Source organism: Peromyscus leucopus, chromosome 12 (genome assembly GCF_004664715.2).
Source record: "Peromyscus leucopus breed LL Stock chromosome 12, UCI_PerLeu_2.1, whole genome shotgun sequence".
NCBI classification, from domain to species: Eukaryota; Metazoa; Chordata; class Mammalia; order Rodentia; family Cricetidae; genus Peromyscus; species Peromyscus leucopus.
In genome coordinates this window covers 38526797-38546974 of record NC_051073.1, presented here as the reverse complement: position 1 = coordinate 38546974, position 20178 = coordinate 38526797, and the positions used below count along the sequence as shown (strand labels likewise).

Sequence of the window (20178 nt, the reverse complement as noted above, 5' to 3'; positions counted from 1 at the left end):
TTGCAAGGGAAATTCTGCTGCATTCTGTTCCAGCGGCATCATGACAAAGGCAGGAATTCTCACCACCACAGCATGTGTGACATTAGGACTCCAGCAATTACTTAGGCTGCAATTCAAAGCTGAACAATTTAACTCCTCCCACCTGAGCCATGCCAGAGAATAAAGAAAAAAATTGGTATTATTGAATCCTACAGTAACGTTTTGAGCAAAGCATAGGGAATTACATAAATTCATGGTGACATTTACGCTTTGTACATCATGTTTAACATTACTAGCTGCAGTTGCAATAGTCCAATTAGAGGCAAAGACAGGAAGCAGCAGGAAACACAGAGTTTTCAATACTTACTGGCAACAAAACTGGAGGATTCTTAACCAGGCTCCATGAAGGCTCTGTGTAGACCCAAGGGCTAAGGACCATCAGCACCATCAGAATCATGATATTGAGATTTCTGTGTCTGTTCCACAGGCCAAACACACCATTCTGGTATCCAGATTGGTTTCTCAGCACCTGGAGGGTATACACAAACTGCTCCCCTAACCCTAGCCAATAGCGGCACCGGGGACTGCCATGTGCCTGTGGAAAGATCCTTCTACTTGACCAGAACCTCAGAGGGAGAGGGGCCCAAAAAATGCCATTGAGCAGCAGTATGTCCATGAACATCCACAAGCAAAAAATTTAAAATAAATAAAGTAATGGAAAGGAGTAATTGTGGTCCCTGTACATCTCACCACTTCTTCTTCTTCTTCTTCTTCTTCTTCTTCTTCTTCTTCTTCTTCTTCTTCTTCTTCTTCTTCTTCTTCTTGCAAATAAGTCTTTAAATGTTTATGCACCCATTCAATTATCACTTATCCTTAGGGGTTATAGGGAATGCCAGTTTTATGAATTATATTCCATTGTAAACAAAATTTCTAAAAACTTTGGCTGGCATAAACTGGCCCATTATCTGTTTTAATACACTGTGGAACTCCCATATAAGAGAAAGCAGCCAAAAGATGTTTAATTACATCTTGTGCATGCTCCCCCTTGTGAAGGGTGGCTACTATATAATGAGAATACGTGTCCACAGACACATGTCCAAAACTTGAACTATGCGTGACATCCATTTACCAAATATCGTTGGGATGTAGGCCATGAGGATTAACACCTAATGATGGTACATGAATAAAAGGAGCACAAGTGGCACAAGTAGATATAATTTTTAAGGCCTCAGTGCGAGTACAGCCAGTACAGTGCTGTAAAGTTTGCGCACTGAGATGGAATTTCTGATGTAATTGAAATGCCTGGTCACAGGTGGTGACTACACAAGTGAAATGAGTAGCTACATCTGCAGCGGCATTGCCTTCTGCAAGCGCCCCTGGAAGACCAGAGTGCCCTGGAATATGGCTCACAAACAGAAGATGTTTTTGTTTGAATGATCTGTAATTGAGAATGTACTGTGGACTGTTTTCCAATGTATGGAGTGCTTTCAATACTATGCATCATTTTGGCCACATAGCAACTATTAGTATAGACATTTATGGGTTCTAAAGAGTAAACTTGCAAAGCCAATTGTAAAGCTGTAATCTCAGCTTGTTGTGCAGACATGGAGGGCACTGCCACCCTCGTTACCTCATCCCCACTGATGGCCATCAGTAAAAATTAAATGAGCACCCTTAATTGGTTCCTGTTTTACAATATGGGGAAAAATAAAACTACACACTTTAAAGCTTTCTATAAGTTTGTTTTGGATAATGATTATCTATATAGCCTGTGAAAGTACACAAGAAAAGGCACCAAGCTTCATGTTCTCTTTGCAAATAAGTTAACATTTCTTGTGTATAAGGGAGTACAATGCACTCAGAAGACTTTCCAAACAAGGATTCCCCCAAATATTTAGCTTTCCATAGGAGTTGAATTACTAATTCATAATATGCATTCAAAGTTTTAGATGGGGATGCAGATAAATGCACCCAAAATATGGGCCCTGTTTGCCAAAACACTCCCTCCCATAGGTGAAAATTCATAGGGAAGAATTAGCAATAATAAGGGTTTGGTTTAATCTATTTGTTGCACTTAGAGTTCTTGTAGTGCTTGTTCTACCTTTCCTAAAGCGGCCTTGGCTTCCACTGATAGGGTCCTTAAGGAAGTCGGAGAAGAATCTCCTTTTAAAATGTCATAGAGAGGCTTAAGTTCTCCAGTGGGTATTTGGAATGAGGGGCAGAGCCATTGAATTTCCCCTGAAAACCTCTGCCAATGATGTAATGTCTTTAATTCTGCAATATGAAATTGTAATTTCTGTGGCAATATCCCTACAGAATTTATAGTATATCCCAAATATTGATAAGGAGCCATATTTTGTACCTTTTCTGGGGCAATCACTAATCCTGCAGCTGCAAGTGCTTGTTGCAAATCTGCATAAACTTGTAATACACAGTCTTGGGTGGATGCTGCCAATACTCTATCATCCATATGTTAATGTATAAACTTTGCACTAATGGATTGTATGGCTTCTGCAACATACATTTCACACATATTAGGGCTATTAGCCATTCCTTGAGGTAAAACAACCCAATGATACCACTTATATGGTTCTTTATAATTAATAGAAGGAACAGAAAATGCAAAACACTGGCAATCTTGCTGAGCCAAAGGAATAGTAAAAAAGCAATCTTTCAAATTTAGCACTATCATATGCCAATCTTTGGGAATAGCAACTTGGCTGGGAAGGCCTGGCTGAGGAGCCCCCACTAACTGCATAGTGGCATTTACTGCATGTAAATCTTGTAAAAGTCTCCATTTACCAGACCTTTTCTTGATAACAAAAATAGGAGTATTCCAGGGGGACATGGAAGGGACAATATGCCCTGCCAACAATTGTTCCTGCACTAACTCATGGGCAGCCCTCAATTTTTCTGGTGGTAAGGGCCACTGATCTACCTACACAGGCTCATCAAATAACCAAGTAGTAGGTGTTGGAGAAGGCCGCACACCAGTGACCCATACTAAAAATGCCCTAAGCCTCTCTGATCTCCAGGTAGTCTGGTGACCTCATCGGCGGCGGCAGTAAGAGCAGCAACACAACCCTGCTCTGCCTTTCCCAGCCCTTTACCTGGTGTCCATCCCATATCCATCATTATGTAAACCAACGGATTTTCTCCCCTTTAGAGCTTGAGTACTGAGAACTGCTCCCATTGTTTTTAACACATCTCTTCCCCCACAGGTTAGTAGGTAAACCTAATACAACATAAGGTTGAAAATGTCCTTCATGCCCCTCCTGATCACTCCACTTCAATATGCAGGCACTTTTCTGTGGTCTGGTCTGTCCTATGCCCTGTAACACTGCTATAGAATCCTCCAGAGGCCATCGTGCAGGCCAATATTCTTTGGATATAATGGATATATCTGCCCCAGTATCAAGAATCCCCACAAAAGATTTACCTTGAATTTTTAATTCTAATTTAGGCCTAGAGTCTAGGTGGGCTGTGGGGCGTTTACCCACCAATCCCACAGATCCCCAGAGTTTTCTTGAGTGTGAGCTGCAGGAAATATTAGATAGAAGGATTTAGTGCAGAGAATATCGCAGAGATAAACAGATAGAAAATAAAGGAGAGCCTAGAGAGGGCCTGGAACCTTTTCCAATGGTCCCCGACTGTCTCTGCCCCAGGGTTTTTATAGAGACACCAAGGAGTGGAGAAAAAGACCTCCTCCCCCAGCACACCCAAGTGCGGACCATCTCAGACACCTTCACTCAGGCCTGTCGTCCTAATCATCCTCTATTCGGACCTGCTGGATAAAGCCACGAGGAACCCGAGATAGGGCTCCCACAGTGGGCTACCCAGAATGCTTGAGGAGTACCAATGGACCCGAAACCTCCCTTTCCCTGGGCTACACATAAACTTCTATTTTTTGTAGAAACAATAGGAAACCGAAGTAGCTGAGCTATACGCTCCCCTTGTGGGATCACTCAGACCCCCTGTGTTGCCTCTGCCATGATTTTTACCTCTCCCCCACAGTCATGATCTATAACTCCAGGCAAAATCCTTATGCCCTTCATATACGCACTACTTCTACCCAAAAGCAGTCCCACAGATCCTTTTTGTAAGGGGCCATAAACTCCAGTGGGTAGTGCTTGAGGTCCCATTTGAGGGGTTAAGATTGCTCTGGCGGCAGAATTGAGGTCCAGTCCTGCACTTCCTAGTGTTTCTCTACTGAGTTGGTCAATGAAAGGCGTTGTTTTGTGGAATGAAACGGAGGCGACCACTGCCTGGGATTACTGTTTGGGTCTACATAGCTCCATACACTCTGGCTTTCAGGGCCCAGAGCGGCCCTGTCCCCTGTTTCCCGAAGGTAATGGGTTATCTATCCTGTGTGTCAAACTTAGATCTACATTCATTACTCCAGTGTTGACCCTTTTTACATTTGGGACATATTCCAGGTGACTGGTTTGGATTGTTTTGTGGCAATCGCGTTTCAAATGGCCTTCCTGCCCACACTGGAAACATCCTTTAGGTCGAGCACCTCGGCCATTCATGCCTTGCAAGCCATGTCTTATGGCAGCAGCTTAAACTTGTCCAGTAATATGATTACCATCTATGTCTTTGCAGACACGAAGCATGTCATTCAAACTCTTGCCTTTGCTCCTTCTTAATGCTTCTTTGCAATACTTACTTGCATTCTCATATGCCAACTGTTTAACTACCAGCATAGCCTGATCAGAATATCCAAAGATCTTTCCTGCCAATTTCAAAAGCCGTGACACAAAATCTGCATAGGGTTCTGAAGGACCTTGCAAGACCTTTGAAATTTGTTCTCCCGAAGCAAGGTTTGGCAGAGATTTCCAGGGTCGGACCGCTGCATTAGCTATTTGAGCCTAAGTTCCAGCGCCATACAATATTTGCTGTTGAATATCAGCATATTGCCCTGCGCCTGCCAGCTTGACCGGCCTGCACATTAATGAGTGCTAGCTCTAAGCATCTTTTGTGATTCTCACTTTTCCACAAGAGAGAATCTCCTCCAGACAGGGCAGCATGGCATAATTGCTGCCAATCGCTAGGTGTTAAATAACTAGCTGAAAAGGACTCAAAAAGTGTCACAGTGAATGGAGCCTGTGGACCTTAACTGCTCCCTGCTTCTTTTAATTGTTTCATTTCTCTAAATGTCAAACATACATGATTCCTGACGGCTTGTCCGGCAGCATTAACAGTTTTGGAAAAAGCCTGCACAGTATCCTGCCAGATAACTCCCCTCTATTTCCCTTCCTCCTTATCACCCTGATTGTCCCTATCCAACCAGTATGGATTATGAGGAGGCGGATGACAGCTGATCCGAGCCGAAGGCTCTTTATGTTTTACTTTTGTTTTCTGCAGCCGCCATTGTAATTCTTCGATCTCTTTCTCTAACTACTCCTCCTCATCCAACAACTCATATATAGACTCAAGGTCACTCTCATCATCCTGAACAGTAGTTCATGTTTCTTGAGGGGTTTCATAGCCTTCTCTTCCTCTTTTTCCCCTTTTAAAGATTCATTAGTTTCAGCTTCCTGGGCAGTGGCAAAAGCCTGCTCATATTCTGCTAATTGTTCCTTCACTTTCACCTTGTCAGTTAATAACACATCCTTTTCCAGACTCCAAAGAGAAAAGGCTGCAATAGGAAACTTCTCTGGTCCCTTTTCCTGCAATGCCTTCTGTAGGTCACGTTTCACCTGTTCCCAATCAGGGATATTCAACCCTCCTCCTGTCAGAAACCATGGGCTCCATTCAGCTATAGTGTCCACAGATGTGAGTGCGGTACTAGACTTAATATCTGTTCCTTGTTTCTGCAACAGCTCTCTCAACTCTGGCCAACTGAGCCTTAGCTGTGGAATTCCCCATGGTACGTACCCTATTTTACTCTGTTACATCCAATCCTCCCCCTTCCTTTGTAAAGGTGAGCCTCATATGCTTACGCCTTCTTTCCAAGTCTCGATGGAACCTCCACTTGCCTCGACCGGCATGGCCGGAGACCGAGAACTGGTGAGGGATGTAGAGGTTAAGCAGGACTCAGGACACACGTGAATCCATAAGAGAGCTCCTTTATTGACTATTCATCAGCCTTATACACCCTGCTACTTCCTACTCTCCATGGGGTCTGGGTACAGGCCTCAGGTTCCCATCCTCATCCCAGCAGCTCAGCCAAACAGGAAAACCACAAGCGAATGAGCAGAGAGCTGGTTCTTGAAACAATGCTCCAGCAATAGCTATATCATAAACATCCTGTGACTTACTGACCACAGGAAAAGAGGAAGAGCAAAAGGGCACCTTAGGGCAAGCAAACAGGCTATGCACAAGGCCTGTTCAGCATCTGCTGCCAACACAGTGGCATGTAGATAGGTGTCATTATGATGAGCAAATATATGGTGGAGAAATGGGAGAGGAGAAACAGAATGGTGGAAAGAGGTGGAATGGAAGAACTGAAGGATGTGAGGAATAGGCTAATGTGGGTAGCCAGGGTGATGTCTGGGCCCAGGCTGCTGTCAAGGACCAATACTTGAGTCCATGTTCCTACCTCAGTCAGGTCTATGTTGGCATCCATGACTGATGTTGCCACTGAAGCCCACAGGGATGCTCAGGATCTGGGCAGCTACCTGTGTCCATTTGATGTCTGAGGGCCATGCTGCCACCAGGGTCATGCTGATGTGGGTAGTCTGTGCTGTCACCTGGGGCCATGATGACATGCAGGTCTGAGCTGCTGCCCAGGGCCATGTCTGGGACCGTGGCCCTACAGCAAGCAGCCAGGGTCTGTGTTGATGTCCATAGTTTCAGTAACCACAAAAGACCATGTGGATACCCAGAGTCTGTTTAGCCACTTGAGTCCATGTTGGTGTCTGAAAGCAATGCTGATCTGAGTGGCCTCTGCTACCACTCAGGACCATGGTGACATCTAGCCAAGAGCCATCTCTGGATGCATAGCCCTGGGGTAGCCAGGGTCTTTGTCAATGTCTGTGCCTCTAATTGCCAGTGAAGGCCATGCAAAGACCCAGGGTCTGCACTGTCACCTGGGTTCAGGTGGGTGTCGAGGGTCATGTTGCAGGTGGGCCTATACAGATCTGGGTGGCCTGAGTTGCCACAAGGTGCCATCATGACATTCAGGCCCAGGCTGTAGCAGAGGGCCATCTCTGAATCTGTTTCCCTTCAGTAGGCAGAGTCTAGGTTGTTGTCTGTGGCTCATGTTGCCACCATAAACCACATGGATACCTGTGGTCTAGACCACAACCTGTGGCCATGTTGGTGTCTGAGTGCTGTGCTGCAGCTGGGGGCATGCTAACCTGAGTGGCTTGGGCTGCCACACACAGCCATGGTGTCATCCATGCCCAGGCTGCTGCGGAGGGTCCTGTCTGGGTCCATGGCCCTATAACAGCCAGAGTCTGAGTTGTTGTCCATGGCTCCTGTTACCACCAAGGGCTATGCAGATGCCCGATGAGACTCATGGCCACCTGAGACTATGTTGGTGTCTGAGGGCCATGCAGCCACCAGGGCCAAAGCAATCTGGGTGACCTGTCCTACCACCAGGGTAATGGTGACATGTGGGCCCAAGCTGTTGCCTAGGGCCGTGTCTGGGTCCATGGTTCTGCTGCAGGTGTGGCCTGTGTTGATGTTCATGGCCCTTGTTATCACAGGTGGACATAGGAACCATGTGTGTTGAAGTCAGAGGGCCTTGGTGAGCCAGTCCCACCTTCATTGGTTTTAGAATAGCTGACCCTGCCCCTCACTAAGCATTGCCGCAGGAGAACTAGCTCTGCCCCTCATTGGAGAGCTGGCCTCTGCACTTGGAAGGTATGGTCCTACCTTTTACCATGGGAATGGGAGAGCTGGTCTTGAGGACGTGGATCTAGGAGAGCTGACTCTGACCCTCACCTGAGAGGGTGGACCCAGTGGCCTGGACTGACCAGCTCAGCTACCACCCAGACCCATATCCTGGGCCTTGCATTGGCTCACCCTAACATCTACCCTATATAGGACCTACTGGAGAGTGTGAAGGGTCAGGTAGCCTTGGAAGGGCACAGGATCCCCATGACTTGGGGCAACAGCGGGATATCTGAGAGGAGTTTCAGTGATGATGGTGTGCTAGGGGCCATAGGCCTTGAACCAGACCAATGACTCATTGAAATGAACATTTGCAAGTGGGGCTGATAGGACAAAAGGGTCTACTGTGTGACACCCTGTAGCTTTCAAGTCCACTAGGATGAATAAAGAGGTGTTGGAGAGGCAGGAAAGACAGGGGAATGAGGTGGGTTTTTTTGTTTGTTTTTAGTTAATTTATGTGGGGTAGTTCTTTTGGGGAGATGCTGCAGGGGTGAGGGGCAGATATGGAGGGACTGGGAGGTGAGCGGTATTGGGGTGCATGATGTGAAATTCCCAAAGAATCCATAAAGAATTATGACATATATATATATATATATATATATATATATATATATATATATGAAATATACTGTCACTATTATCTGTTTCCTTTAAACCAGTTCATATGCAAGGTACCTTCTCTCAAAGTACCTTATTACAGCAAATAAACATTTTGTATAGAATTTATTTGAAAATCATATATCTTTTCCAAACTTTACAATTTAAATATCCATTAAGTAATACATATACATTTAATTATTTTTTAAACCAAAAACATAATCTTTAAATATCAGCTATACAGAGTATATACTATATATTTTCAAATATTTCATGAAACTTTTATAGCAATTCTTTTATATAAGAATTGAACCATGTTAATGGACCAGATAATTTGGTGAATTTCAAGGAAGTATAAGAGCTGGGTTGTTCAGAGGATGAATCCAAACAGAGAAATGTCTAGATCAGGAATGTATAAGGCCAGGTTGTAGATGGCTCTGGATTATTGGGAGGACCCAATGCTCTTCCCGGCCTCTCAAGAACATAACATCTAGAACTTTGCTTATTTTCTTGTATTCTCCAATGACCATTACACACTATGACAACATTTCATTATAGCATTGTTTGAAATTTTGTAAGATGTGTCTAAAATACATCATTGTAAATGACACATTTCACCAAGCTTTACATATCACTGAGTTCTTCACCTTCATAACTTCATGGCTCTTTCTAGGTTCACACTTTTCCTTTGAATTCTGGAGAATCAAGATAGCCCCCTTCCAGTTGTGCCACTGTCTCTTCATTCCTGGTTCATTTGGAGTAACCTGATGTCTTCAAATTAATAGAGATCATCAGATTGCCCAAGAAAAAAAGAAGCAAAACTGGACAGGCTTGCAGAAGGTGCTGGGGTCTGTGAAAAGAAGGCACTGGCTTCTCCTTCCTTGGGAATGCCTTAAATAAAAACATACTCTGCTACCTCCTCCGGAATGCCTTAAATAACAACATATTCTGCTAGTTAGTGCTGCTTTCACTCTTTAGTTTCTGTCAGACTTATTCCACATTTCCACTTCTGTCTCTTTCCCTGAGTGATATGTGAGCCCAATGCCTATGCAAACTTTACTAGTTGCCTAATCAAGTGATACAAAATATGCTTTATTAATAAGTTCATTCATGAAATTGCCTGGGTTCGGCTACAGAGGCTCACTGCTACTGTGTAGTGAATGAGATATTCCTTAGTCCCAGGCTATGAAATGATATCAATAAAAAGGAATAATATTTAACATTTAAGTGTAGACTAGAGAGTTTACATTATTTTGCATTTAATATATTCAGAATACCAAATTGAAGATCATACAGACATATAATAAAATATCCTCACTTAGTTTCCCATCTAATTATCATAGTATGCAGTGGATACTTAATTAAATTTCATTATAAATTTTGCAGGGTATGTAGAAGTAAAAGAACTAGATACTTACTAATGATGATCCCAAAAAGTGAGGAATTTTTCGCAAAAAAATGTTTCAACACATGTCAGAAAATATCCAAATTTAACCTCCCTAAATGTGTCCATTGTGTTAAAAAGAAAGTATTTTTATTAGATTAAACATTTCTCCTTATTTTTTTTCTAACAGAATCTATAACTTGCTTATTTCTTAGATTGTAGATAATTGGGTTCAACACAGGAATTATGACTGTGTAAAATAGGGAGTCAATCATATTCTCATCATCTGCTTGTCTAGAGGCAGGACACACATACATGAAGAGAAGAGGGCCATAATACAAAGACACAGATAGGAGGTGAGCTCCGCAGGTGGAGAAGGCTTTCTTTACACCCTTGAAAGATTTACTCTGTAAGATTGTAAAGAGAATACATGTGTAAGAGACTAAGACAGTCACCATGGTGGATACCTGAACAGTACCAGCCAAAGCAAACACCAACAGAAAGCTAATGGAAGGATCTGAACAGGAAATCTTTAAAAAAGGCATAACATCACAGTAAAAGTGATGTATTACATTGGAATTACAGAAAGTTAGTCTGACTAAAAAGACTTCATGAATTAAGGCATGAAGAAAACCACCTGCAAATGATAAAATTACTAATTGGAAACATAGTCTATTGGTCATAATCATTGGATAAAGTAAAGGTTTGCATATAGCTACATAGCGATCATAAGCCATTGAAGTCAAGAGGAAGCACTCTACACTTGCACTGAAGGCGAAGGAGAAAAATTGTAACAGGCATTCAGGAAGAGAGATCTTTGTGATTTCAAATGACAAGGTGATCAATAACTTAGGTGTTACTGTAGATGATAACCAACTATCCACAAAGGCTAAATTGCTAAGGAATAAGTACATGGGGATGTGAAGGTGAGGATCACTCCAGATGAGAGTGATCAGACTGAAGTTCCCCACAATGGTGACAAGGTAGATTACCAAAAATGCCAGGAACAGGGGGACTTTCCACTGTGATTGATGTGTGAGTCCTTCTAGGACAAATTCTGTCAGCAGTGTTACATTCTCCACATCCATATTCTTCAGGGATGTCTCCTGAAATGGATATAAAAGAGGTTTATGGTATGATAATTTATGAAAATCAGGGAGAATTGAGTGAATACTCTGCTTCAATGTGTTAGGCAAAGTATTTTGTAAGTATCCTCAAAAGTTTCCATAAGTCTTGCATATACTAGGAATGATTTTCCTTCTTTGTTCTCTTTCTAAACATTCACTGAGATGAGATAATTTCATTTTTTTTCTCCAATAGTTTCCTTTTAGATAATTACTTGAGTAACTTTGTGAGGCCAAGAAAACAAGCTGCATAAATAACCAGTAATTGCAGTGAATAAGTATATGTTAGTTTGGCTGGGCTTTGTTCTTTGCAATAACAAATCACAACATAATTAAAAGCTCTAACTTTTGTCTTTGATCCAAAATGGTACAAACAGCAACAGACTTTTTCTGTGTATTTTCTGATACATAGGTACACATGTGTGTTTGTATGACTTAATTATTATCAGAAATAGATGAAAATTTAAGAACTAACATTGACTTGCATGTTAAAATTTTTTATTTGAATATGCATTTAATTGAAAGAAAATCTTTTTCTGATTCTGATCTTTAAATCAGAATCAAATAAGAGTGTATTCTATAAGAAAATTATGACTATATTTTTTAAATGAGTTTTAAATTAATATTCTTGTTACTTATAAATTATTTCATGAGGTCTTTACCGATAGGTTCACAAATAATTAAAAATAATTTAAGGAATTTGAGTCTTCTAGCTATGTATTTTGCTTTAATGGAGGCACACAGAAAATTCTTGAATAGCTTCCCATTCCCACTTATCTATTTGGACATCTTTTCAGCGAAATTTTGGGCTATGAATTAAACAAAATTTCTACTTTCTTTATAAGCAATATGAATAATATAGAAATCATTTTTCTTTTTTTTTTTTTTTTTTTTTTTTGTTTTTTTCGAGACAGGGTTTCTCTGTGTAGCTTTGCGCCTTTCCTGGAACTCACTTAGTAGCCCAGGCTGGCCTCGAACTCACAGAGATCTGCCTGGCTATGCCTCCCAAGTGCTGGGATTAAAGGCGTGTGCCACCACCGCCTGCCTAGAAATCATTTTTCTTACTCACATATCTTGAAAGAACTAAAAGAGAAGATTAAAGGTCTTCTTAGGTTGTATAACATAGAAAAACCCAATGCTAACACAGAAGTCAGGAAAGCATATGCAGCAATGTTTCCATCTTTATTCATCTTGGAGGCTGCGTGTCTCAAACTGAGGAAATATTGGGTTTATAAAATGTCTTCAAAACAAGAGCTCACCAATGGGACAAGAACATGCCCGTGTCAAAAGACAAAAGCATAGAAAAGTAAATTATCCAAGGGAGCAGGGAAAGCCCCTTTAGGGCACTAACTGCTCTCCTGGGTATTGCAGAGTTGAACCATCCACAGTGAAACTCAAACAGTTCCGTTGGGTTTTATAGCCTCTGGAATCACAGACATCAGGTCACTCCAGGTAGTTTTATATCAAAAAAATTGATATTGTACTAAACCACTCTGTCTTTTAACTCACGTGATACTTCTAATATGTTTAGGCAAACTTTGGTTTATATATAAAATATGTTCTTTGTACTTCAAGTTCACTAGCTATGTCTGAGCTAATCAAGACATGATTTTAGTAAGACCAAAGATCTGGACTTTTCAGGAGCCAATTATAATTGAATTGGTTGTAATAACTGTGGCTTAAACTATTGGCCTGCATGTAGTTCTGCCAGTGTAAACCGAAATCTAATGAGAAATTAAATGAGGTGACTGTCATAGGGAAGGTGAAAAGCAAAAACAAATACAAAAGACCTCCATGGGAAGTGGCTAGACCTCTATCTTCCGACATAAATGCCTCTCAGTTTCTGTGATAGCCTAATAAAATGCTGAATTTCCTTCAGTAACTAGGTTTAGAGCTCAGGAATCTTCTTTCGTGGAATGGTGATCCAGTGTACATTTGCCAAACAGTCATAATTAGATAGCTTTGAGCATTGCTATAACCACAAGACATAAATGTGTAGTATAATTTAATTCTGCCCCCATTTGTGTGTGCATGCCTCTGTGTGTGTGTGTGTGTGTGTGTGTGTGTGTGTTTGTGTGTGTGTGCGCGCGCGCGCAAAACATAAATATTGGTAAAAGAAATGTAGCAAAGTCAGTCACTATTATAGTTGTTTATTACTTCCTGTCAGTAGTTTTTGTTTTACTTAGTATAGATATTTCTACTTGGTTTGGGTTCTACTTTCTTGGAGTATAGTTTCCTTTCATTTTATTTCCACTCTGTATATGTCTTTTCATGTGCTACTGAGAGCAATTTGTTGGGCCTGTTGATCATTCAATCAGTCAGTGCCTGTCTTTGAAGTGGGGGGCCATGGCCGTTTTCTTTATTCAGAAGGAATATGCTAATTCCCTTTGTATTATTTTCCTTCTCTTTGTTTCAGTCATTTGCATTTTTATTTTTTCCCATACCACCTCTTTCTCCTCACTCATCTCAGAGGTGTACTAGTGTGCTGATTAATCATGGTTGACTCCTAATTTTCTTTATATCTGCTCTTAGTAAGGTTTTTGTTTCTTTCCTGTGTTCTTGTTATCACATCTGTAATGCTTCCTTATCTCTGTGTAGACTTGCTTTAAATATCTTCTGTATTGCTAGTTTCATGGTCATGAATCTAATATATGTTTGTAGGAGAAAGATTTTATTTCTCCAATCCTTATAACAAGTCCTCTGGATTTGTTTATTTGGGTTGGTAGTTACTTTATTTCTGTTATTTTCTTGATTGATTTTTATTCTTTCACAATTTGATGCACGTGTATAATGTATTCTGACCACTTCCTCCCTCCCACATCCTCCTTTACTCTCAGCCCCAGTTGTTGCTTTCCTCTTGGTTTGGTTTTGGGACCCATTTAGTGTAACCAGGACCATCATTGTGAGCATGGGATTAGAACTATTCACTGGAGTCTCATAGGCTCACCAGTGGCTGCACAGTTGAAGGAAATGGTTGCTCCCTCTCCTTTAATCCATTTTTCATGACTTGAAATTCATCATGCCACACCATTGTGACCTTTAGAGTTCATACTGAAAAACCATGCTGGCACTCTTGTGGATTTGCCTGAAAATAGACTTCACACACATCTCTTGCAGCTTTCAGGTTTTTTTTTTTTCTGTACACTTGTATGACAGTTTGAATGAGAATGGCCTCCATAGGTTTATATATTTGAACACTCAGTCCCCAGTTGGTGGAATTGTTTGGGAAGGACTAGGAGGTGTGATCTTTTTGGGAGAATTGTGTCACTGGAGATCAGCTGCCCCAGTGGATGTTTATGGACTCTAACCCTCTAACACTGTGAGCCTCAAAATAAACTTTCTTCTTTAAGTTACCTTGATCATGGTGTTTTATCACAACAACAGAAAAAAAAGGAACTAAGATGTCTTGACAGTTAAATATAATATGTAGTACAGAATTTCTTTTTTGGTCATGTTTCTTTCATGTTCTAAATGTCTCCTGTATACCTATTTCCATATCTTTTCTAAGATTTAGGGAATTGTCTCCTAATATTTTACTTAATGTGTTTTTATGCTTTTATCCTACACTGTAACCCTTCCATCTATATCAAGAAGAGTTTTAGTGAATAAGTCTTTCTCTACATGTGCATAGGAGGTACAAAAAATGAGCAATTTCAAGATAGAATTTTTCATCAAAAGGGGAGCAGAACTTAAATATTTGGCAAATTCTCTTTAGCTTGTTGGTGTATATTGAACTTTGTGAGAAAGAACACTCATCACAATATAATAGGGGCAAAAGCCAATCCCAAAGGCAATTAAATATTCAGTTACCTAAACAGAACTCAGGGTATGCTTTTCAGGAAAAAAGGTAGTCAGGCTTTCTCCTTCCTTAGAGGCCCAGATTGCAATAACCCTGAGGGGAGAACAATCTCAAGACTGCCCCTGTTTCCCATTACAGAACACATGTGCTCTGTGGGAAAGCTATGAGGATAAGCTAAAAGTCTTCTGGGGATTCCAACTCTACACGGATTTCAAGGAATTCACATCAAATATGTATCAAAAAACTGACACATGTCAATCCACTGTATGGAATTTTTCACTGCTACAGTGAGGCTCCCCACAGAAAATCCTGATATCACCAAAATGTGTATGTCCAGGCAAAACCCATTATGTATCAAGGCTACTACTGCAAGAAGTCCAACTACATCAATTCTAGACAGAGTCATGGTGGTAGAGTTATGGTTGATATCAGTGGTGCTATGGAGGCTGGGACACTGGAACCCTGAAATTTCCAACGTCTGATCCAGAGTACCCCGAACACAAAGCAGAGAGTGTTTTTTTCCCATTAATTTTTTTCCCATTAAAATTGTATGATGTTATTTTTGTGTCTTTAGCTGTCCATTTGTGTTGTGAACGTGTGTGGTATATGTGCACACGTGTGTGCAGGTGCATGAAGACACCAGAAAAGGCTGTTAACTGTTCTGTTTTTATTGATCAGTCTCCACCTTTTCCTTTGGGGCAAGGTCGCTTTTCTCAGTCAGGAGCTCACAATTTTTGCCTAGGCTGTAAACCAGTAAGCCCCAGTGATCTTCCTGCCCCCTTCCTCCAGAGCACTCAATTTACAGCCACAGAGGAGAAACTCAGCTTCCTACATGGGTCTTCAGATCTGAACTTTGGTTCTCATGCTTTTGCAGCCGTTGATTTTAAGTGATGAGTGTCAGACTGGAAAAATCTGGGAATTTCAACTCTGACTCTTCAATTGTCAAAACTACAAGAGACCAATGTTTGCTTTTTATAAAACTTTTGGTATATGGTCGTTTTACTATGCTAAAATGGAGATACTTAGACCTCTGCTTTTGTATTTGTATGGAGATTAACACTTATGTATGCATGTTTATGGATGTTGACAAAAAGAGGACATTGATAGCCAATTGTATGTCAGTTTCATTGGGCCACAGGATTCCCAGGATGGCACATAGTAAGTATTTCTAGATGAGTCTATAGGACTTTTTTTCAAAAGTGATCAACATTTGAGTTTGTGGACTGCATGGAAAAGATGGCTTTGTCCAATATGCATATGGATTTTTATCTTTTGAGAGTTGAAATGATAAAAATAAAATGTGAAGAAAGGTTGAATTTGTATTCCACTTCCCTTTGAGCTGTATCATGAACCATCTGTTTCACCTAGCACTTATGTTGCCTGGTCTTTGGACTTGTACCATGATCTGTATAATTCATTGAAAAATTATCATACTTTGAACAGGTGGGTTAACAGGTTATAGACTACAGATGGGATATCTCTACTTTCATGGTCATCTGTGCCAATGTCTTATGATAATAACGTTGTAGTTAGAAAGGTAGGTTGTTGGTTAGATCTAGGTAGATGAATAGGTAGAAATAAACACATACACATTCACAGACACACATACAGGATAGGAAGAAGATAGAGTTATATTCTTTGTTTTCTTAAAAACATTTACAAACATAATGTCTCACTGGAAATTTATTAAACTTCTATCAAAAAATAACCATATAATGTCACCACTACTTACTTTCACATAGGTTTCACATGGATGGCACCATCTCAAAAGAGGTAAATGTCCTACTGTTGCAGATAATAAATTATTTATTTGAAATTAATTTTCCAAAAGTTGAAACATCCAACTTCATAAGATATTTTTTCCCAGAGGAACAAAGATACCTAGGACCAGCCTCACTGAAAAGAAGGAATCGAGTTAGTGACTTTTACCACAAAACTGTTTCCCAAGAAAAACTTTTTTAAATCAACAAAATAGTTCATCCTTTGGGGCAGATGTCTTACTTCATCCTATACTGAACACTTACTCCAAAGAGGAAGACAAGTACAAACAGGAGAGTAGAAGTCTTCAGAACGTTTATAGGTGCTGTTAATTAGGAAATTATTCCTATGTGATCAATACACTTAGGTGGTTTCCAGATACACCTATAAATATTGTTTCTTGGTTGTTTGAAATCAGGGTCTTCTCTGATTTCTTCTTCTTCTTCTTCTTCTTCTTCTTCTTCTTCTTCTTCTTCTTCTTCTTCTTCTTCTTCTTCTTCTTCCTTTTCTCCTCCTCCTCCTTCTCCTTCTTCTTCTCTCTCAGCATCATTGGCATGTTTCCATCAGAAGCCAGGGCCAGAGCTTATTAATATTTGTTCATACATGCTCTACAAATGATACTGAACCTTAAGGAACTGTGGTGAGAATTTTAAAAGATTCACCAAATTCCTGTATTAAAGCAACTTTAATACATGGTCCATACTTATCAGATGTCCACACATCAGAATTTGAGAAGCCAAAAATAATTTCAAACAATATATTCTGATGATGTTTCTCTACCCCAACTCCTCCCAGATCCTTCCTACCTCTCCACTCACCCAAACAAACAAACAAACAAAAACCCACAAACAAATCAGATTATTTTAAAAGTAAAAACAGAAAAATACACACGCACACACGCACACACACACACACACACACACACACACACAAACTCCCCATAAAAACACATAATTGAAAACTCTAATACACAAGCTAAAAGTCAGTAAGACAAAAAAAAAAAAAAAAAAAACTGGACAAAGGCTCTATGATAACAGGTTATTCACTAGACCAGTCGCCTTGCATGGCCTTGGTGCAGTGGGAAGGGTTTTGGACCTGCCTAGGCTCAGTGTGCCAGGCTCTGCTGACTCCCCATGGGAGATCTTGATTTGGGGGATGTGGAGATGTGGGGTGGCTTGGGAGGGAGGGCTGAGGTGTGGGAGGAAGTGGGATCTGTGGGTGGTTTGTAGAGTGAGTAGAAAATTTCTTAATAAAGAAAAATGGAAACAAAAAACAAACAAACAAACAAAACCACACTCAAACAAAGCGATGAGACAAAAGTCCACAACCTTACCACTGAATTCATTTCATGTCAGGACTCTAATGCTTGGCATGAGGCCTACCTTTAAGTGTGTTTTATTTTAGTTTTAGTTGTTAATTTATTGTTTTTACCTAATTCCTAATTACATTGTTTCCTTTAGCCCAAGACCAGTTTGGTCAGTAATTTCCTGAATAGGAAAGGACATTATAAAATGCTGGAGAAATGGTGCATATCTCATTTAAAGGTAAAAAGAGCTATGAATTATTTTACATTTTTATATAAAGAAATGAATTTAGGGAGTCAGTGAGATGGCACCATGTAGAAGGAGAGAATTGATTCCTGCAACTTGTCCTCTGATCTCCATACACATGCCACAGCATGGCTAGCACACCATCACCACCCCCCATACACACACAAGTAATGAAATAGTAATGCAAATAAAAGCAAATAAATCTAGGTCTGAGGAGATGGCTGAGTGAATAAAGTGCTTGGTGCACAAAGTCAAGGATCAGGATCAGAGTTCAATATGAAACACCCACACAAATGCTGGTTGAATGCTGTGTCCCGCTTTTAGTTCCATTGTTCAGATGGGGGAGGCTGGTGACAGATGGAACAAGCTGGCTATTTATATAGCTATCCCAGTGAGCTATGGGCTTGGTTGAGATACCTTGTACATGCCCCTGTAAGCAAGTGTGCCTACATATGTGCAGACATGTATATACACAGTTACACAGTCACATACACAACATACACCTGGAGGAAAAGAATGAATTCACCTTCTTAGCAAATTACCACTCATATTTTCATGGAGTAATTTTTGTCCAACATGAACAGTATTCCAGACAACTGAGTAAACTCTCAATATACTAACGTCCTTCATGACTACATTCTTTTGAAATAATACACAGTGTTTCATAGTCATCATTTAAGTTTGTCAGAAGAGTATCAAGTCCTCAACATTGTTCACATAGTATAAATATTTCATTTCTTTTCCACTGTTAGTGAACAAAACTTTCAAATGTAAGAATGTAATAAAACTAATGGGTTCTCTATATAAAGTACATATATATAAATATATAATATATATGTAAATGTATATGTACTTAATTTTTGTCAATTTCCAAGAGGCAAAGTATTGAGATAATTCTTAAGGATAAACTAGATCATAGGGATCAGTAGGTTAGGCGTGCCCATTAACAGGCTGCTAAGAAGTCTAAATCACCAGTCAGTCCAAAGACCTTCCCCATACTCAAATGAAAGTAGAACTTGGCAGATTATGTATGCTAGTCACATACTCATCTTAATGACCAGTTTCTCATTCAGGAAAAGAGTCATTTATGGAAGCAAACACGATAGAAGACAAACCAATTGCTTTTATTACCTCTGTAGTATTTGGGTTATAACAACTTCACATTCATGAAAAAGGTGACTTTTGTCCAAAAGAAAATAAATGTCATTATCAGATCTAAGTATTTACTTTTAGTGTTCTAATCACTGAATCTTTGACTTGCTTATTTCTCAGACTGTAGATAACTGGATTTAACACAGGAATTATAACTGTGTAGAACAGAGAGTCCATCATGTCTTGATCATCTGCTTTTGGAGATGCAGGGCGCACATACATGAAGAGAAGAGGGCCATAGTATAAAGACACAGATAGGAGATGAGCTCCACAGGTGGAGAAGGCTTTCTTTATTCCCTTGAAAGACTTGCCTTGTAAGATTGTAAAGATAATACATGTGTAAGAAACTAGAACTGTCATCATGGTGACAACTTGAATGGAACCAGCCAAGATAAATACCAACAGGAAATTAATGGAAGGATCAGAACAGGAAATCTTCAACAATGGCATAATATCACAATAAAAGTGATGTATTATGTTGGAATTGCAGAAATTCAACCTCAATAAAAAAATCTCATGGATTAAGGCATGAAGAAAGCCACCTACAAATGACAGAATGATTAGCCAGGAACACAATCTATTGGTCATGATCACTGGATAAAGCAGCGGTCTGCAGATAGCCACATAACGATCATAGGCCATTGCAGTCAAGAGAAAACATTCTGTGGTTGCACTGACCGCAAAGGAAAAAAACTGTGTCAGGCATTCTGAGAGAGAGATCTTTATGGTGTGAGATAACAAAGTGACCAGTATTTTGGGTGAAACAGTAGATGATACCCAAGTATCCACAAAAGCTAAACTACTGAGGAATAAGTACATGGGGATGTGAAGGTGAGGGTCTTTGCAGATGAGAGTGATCAAACCGAAGTTTCCCATGATGGTTATGAGATACATCACCAAGAAAACAAAGAAGAGCGGGATTTCCCACTGAGCTGGGTGCGGCAGTCCTGTGAGGACAAACTCTGTCAGTAGTGTTGCATTCTCCATGGCCTC

The 20178-nt window shown here is 40.3% G+C and overlaps 2 protein-coding genes across 2 annotated transcripts; both read right to left on the bottom strand.

The window, feature by feature from the left end:
• Nucleotides 1-9960: 9960 nt before the first annotated feature.
• LOC114687586 (olfactory receptor 5H8-like) lies at nucleotides 9961-10890 on the bottom strand. Its single transcript, XM_028862192.1, has one exon. It carries the CDS (start codon nucleotides 10888-10890, stop codon nucleotides 9961-9963), a length of 930 nt encoding a protein of 309 aa, XP_028718025.1.
• An 8358-nt stretch (nucleotides 10891-19248) lies between these two features.
• LOC114687584 (olfactory receptor 5H8-like) lies at nucleotides 19249-20178 on the bottom strand. Its single transcript, XM_028862189.1, has one exon. It carries the CDS (start codon nucleotides 20170-20172, stop codon nucleotides 19249-19251), a length of 924 nt encoding a protein of 307 aa, XP_028718022.1. The 5' UTR covers nucleotides 20173-20178.

Bases quoted from the DNA above. Each gene is read 5' to 3' on its own strand.
- LOC114687586 (XM_028862192.1), bottom strand. From the start codon at position 10,890: ATGGATGTGGAGAATGTAACACTGCTGACAGAATTTGTCCTAGAAGGA.
- LOC114687584 (XM_028862189.1), bottom strand. From the start codon at position 20,172: ATGGAGAATGCAACACTACTGACAGAGTTTGTCCTCACAGGACTGCCG.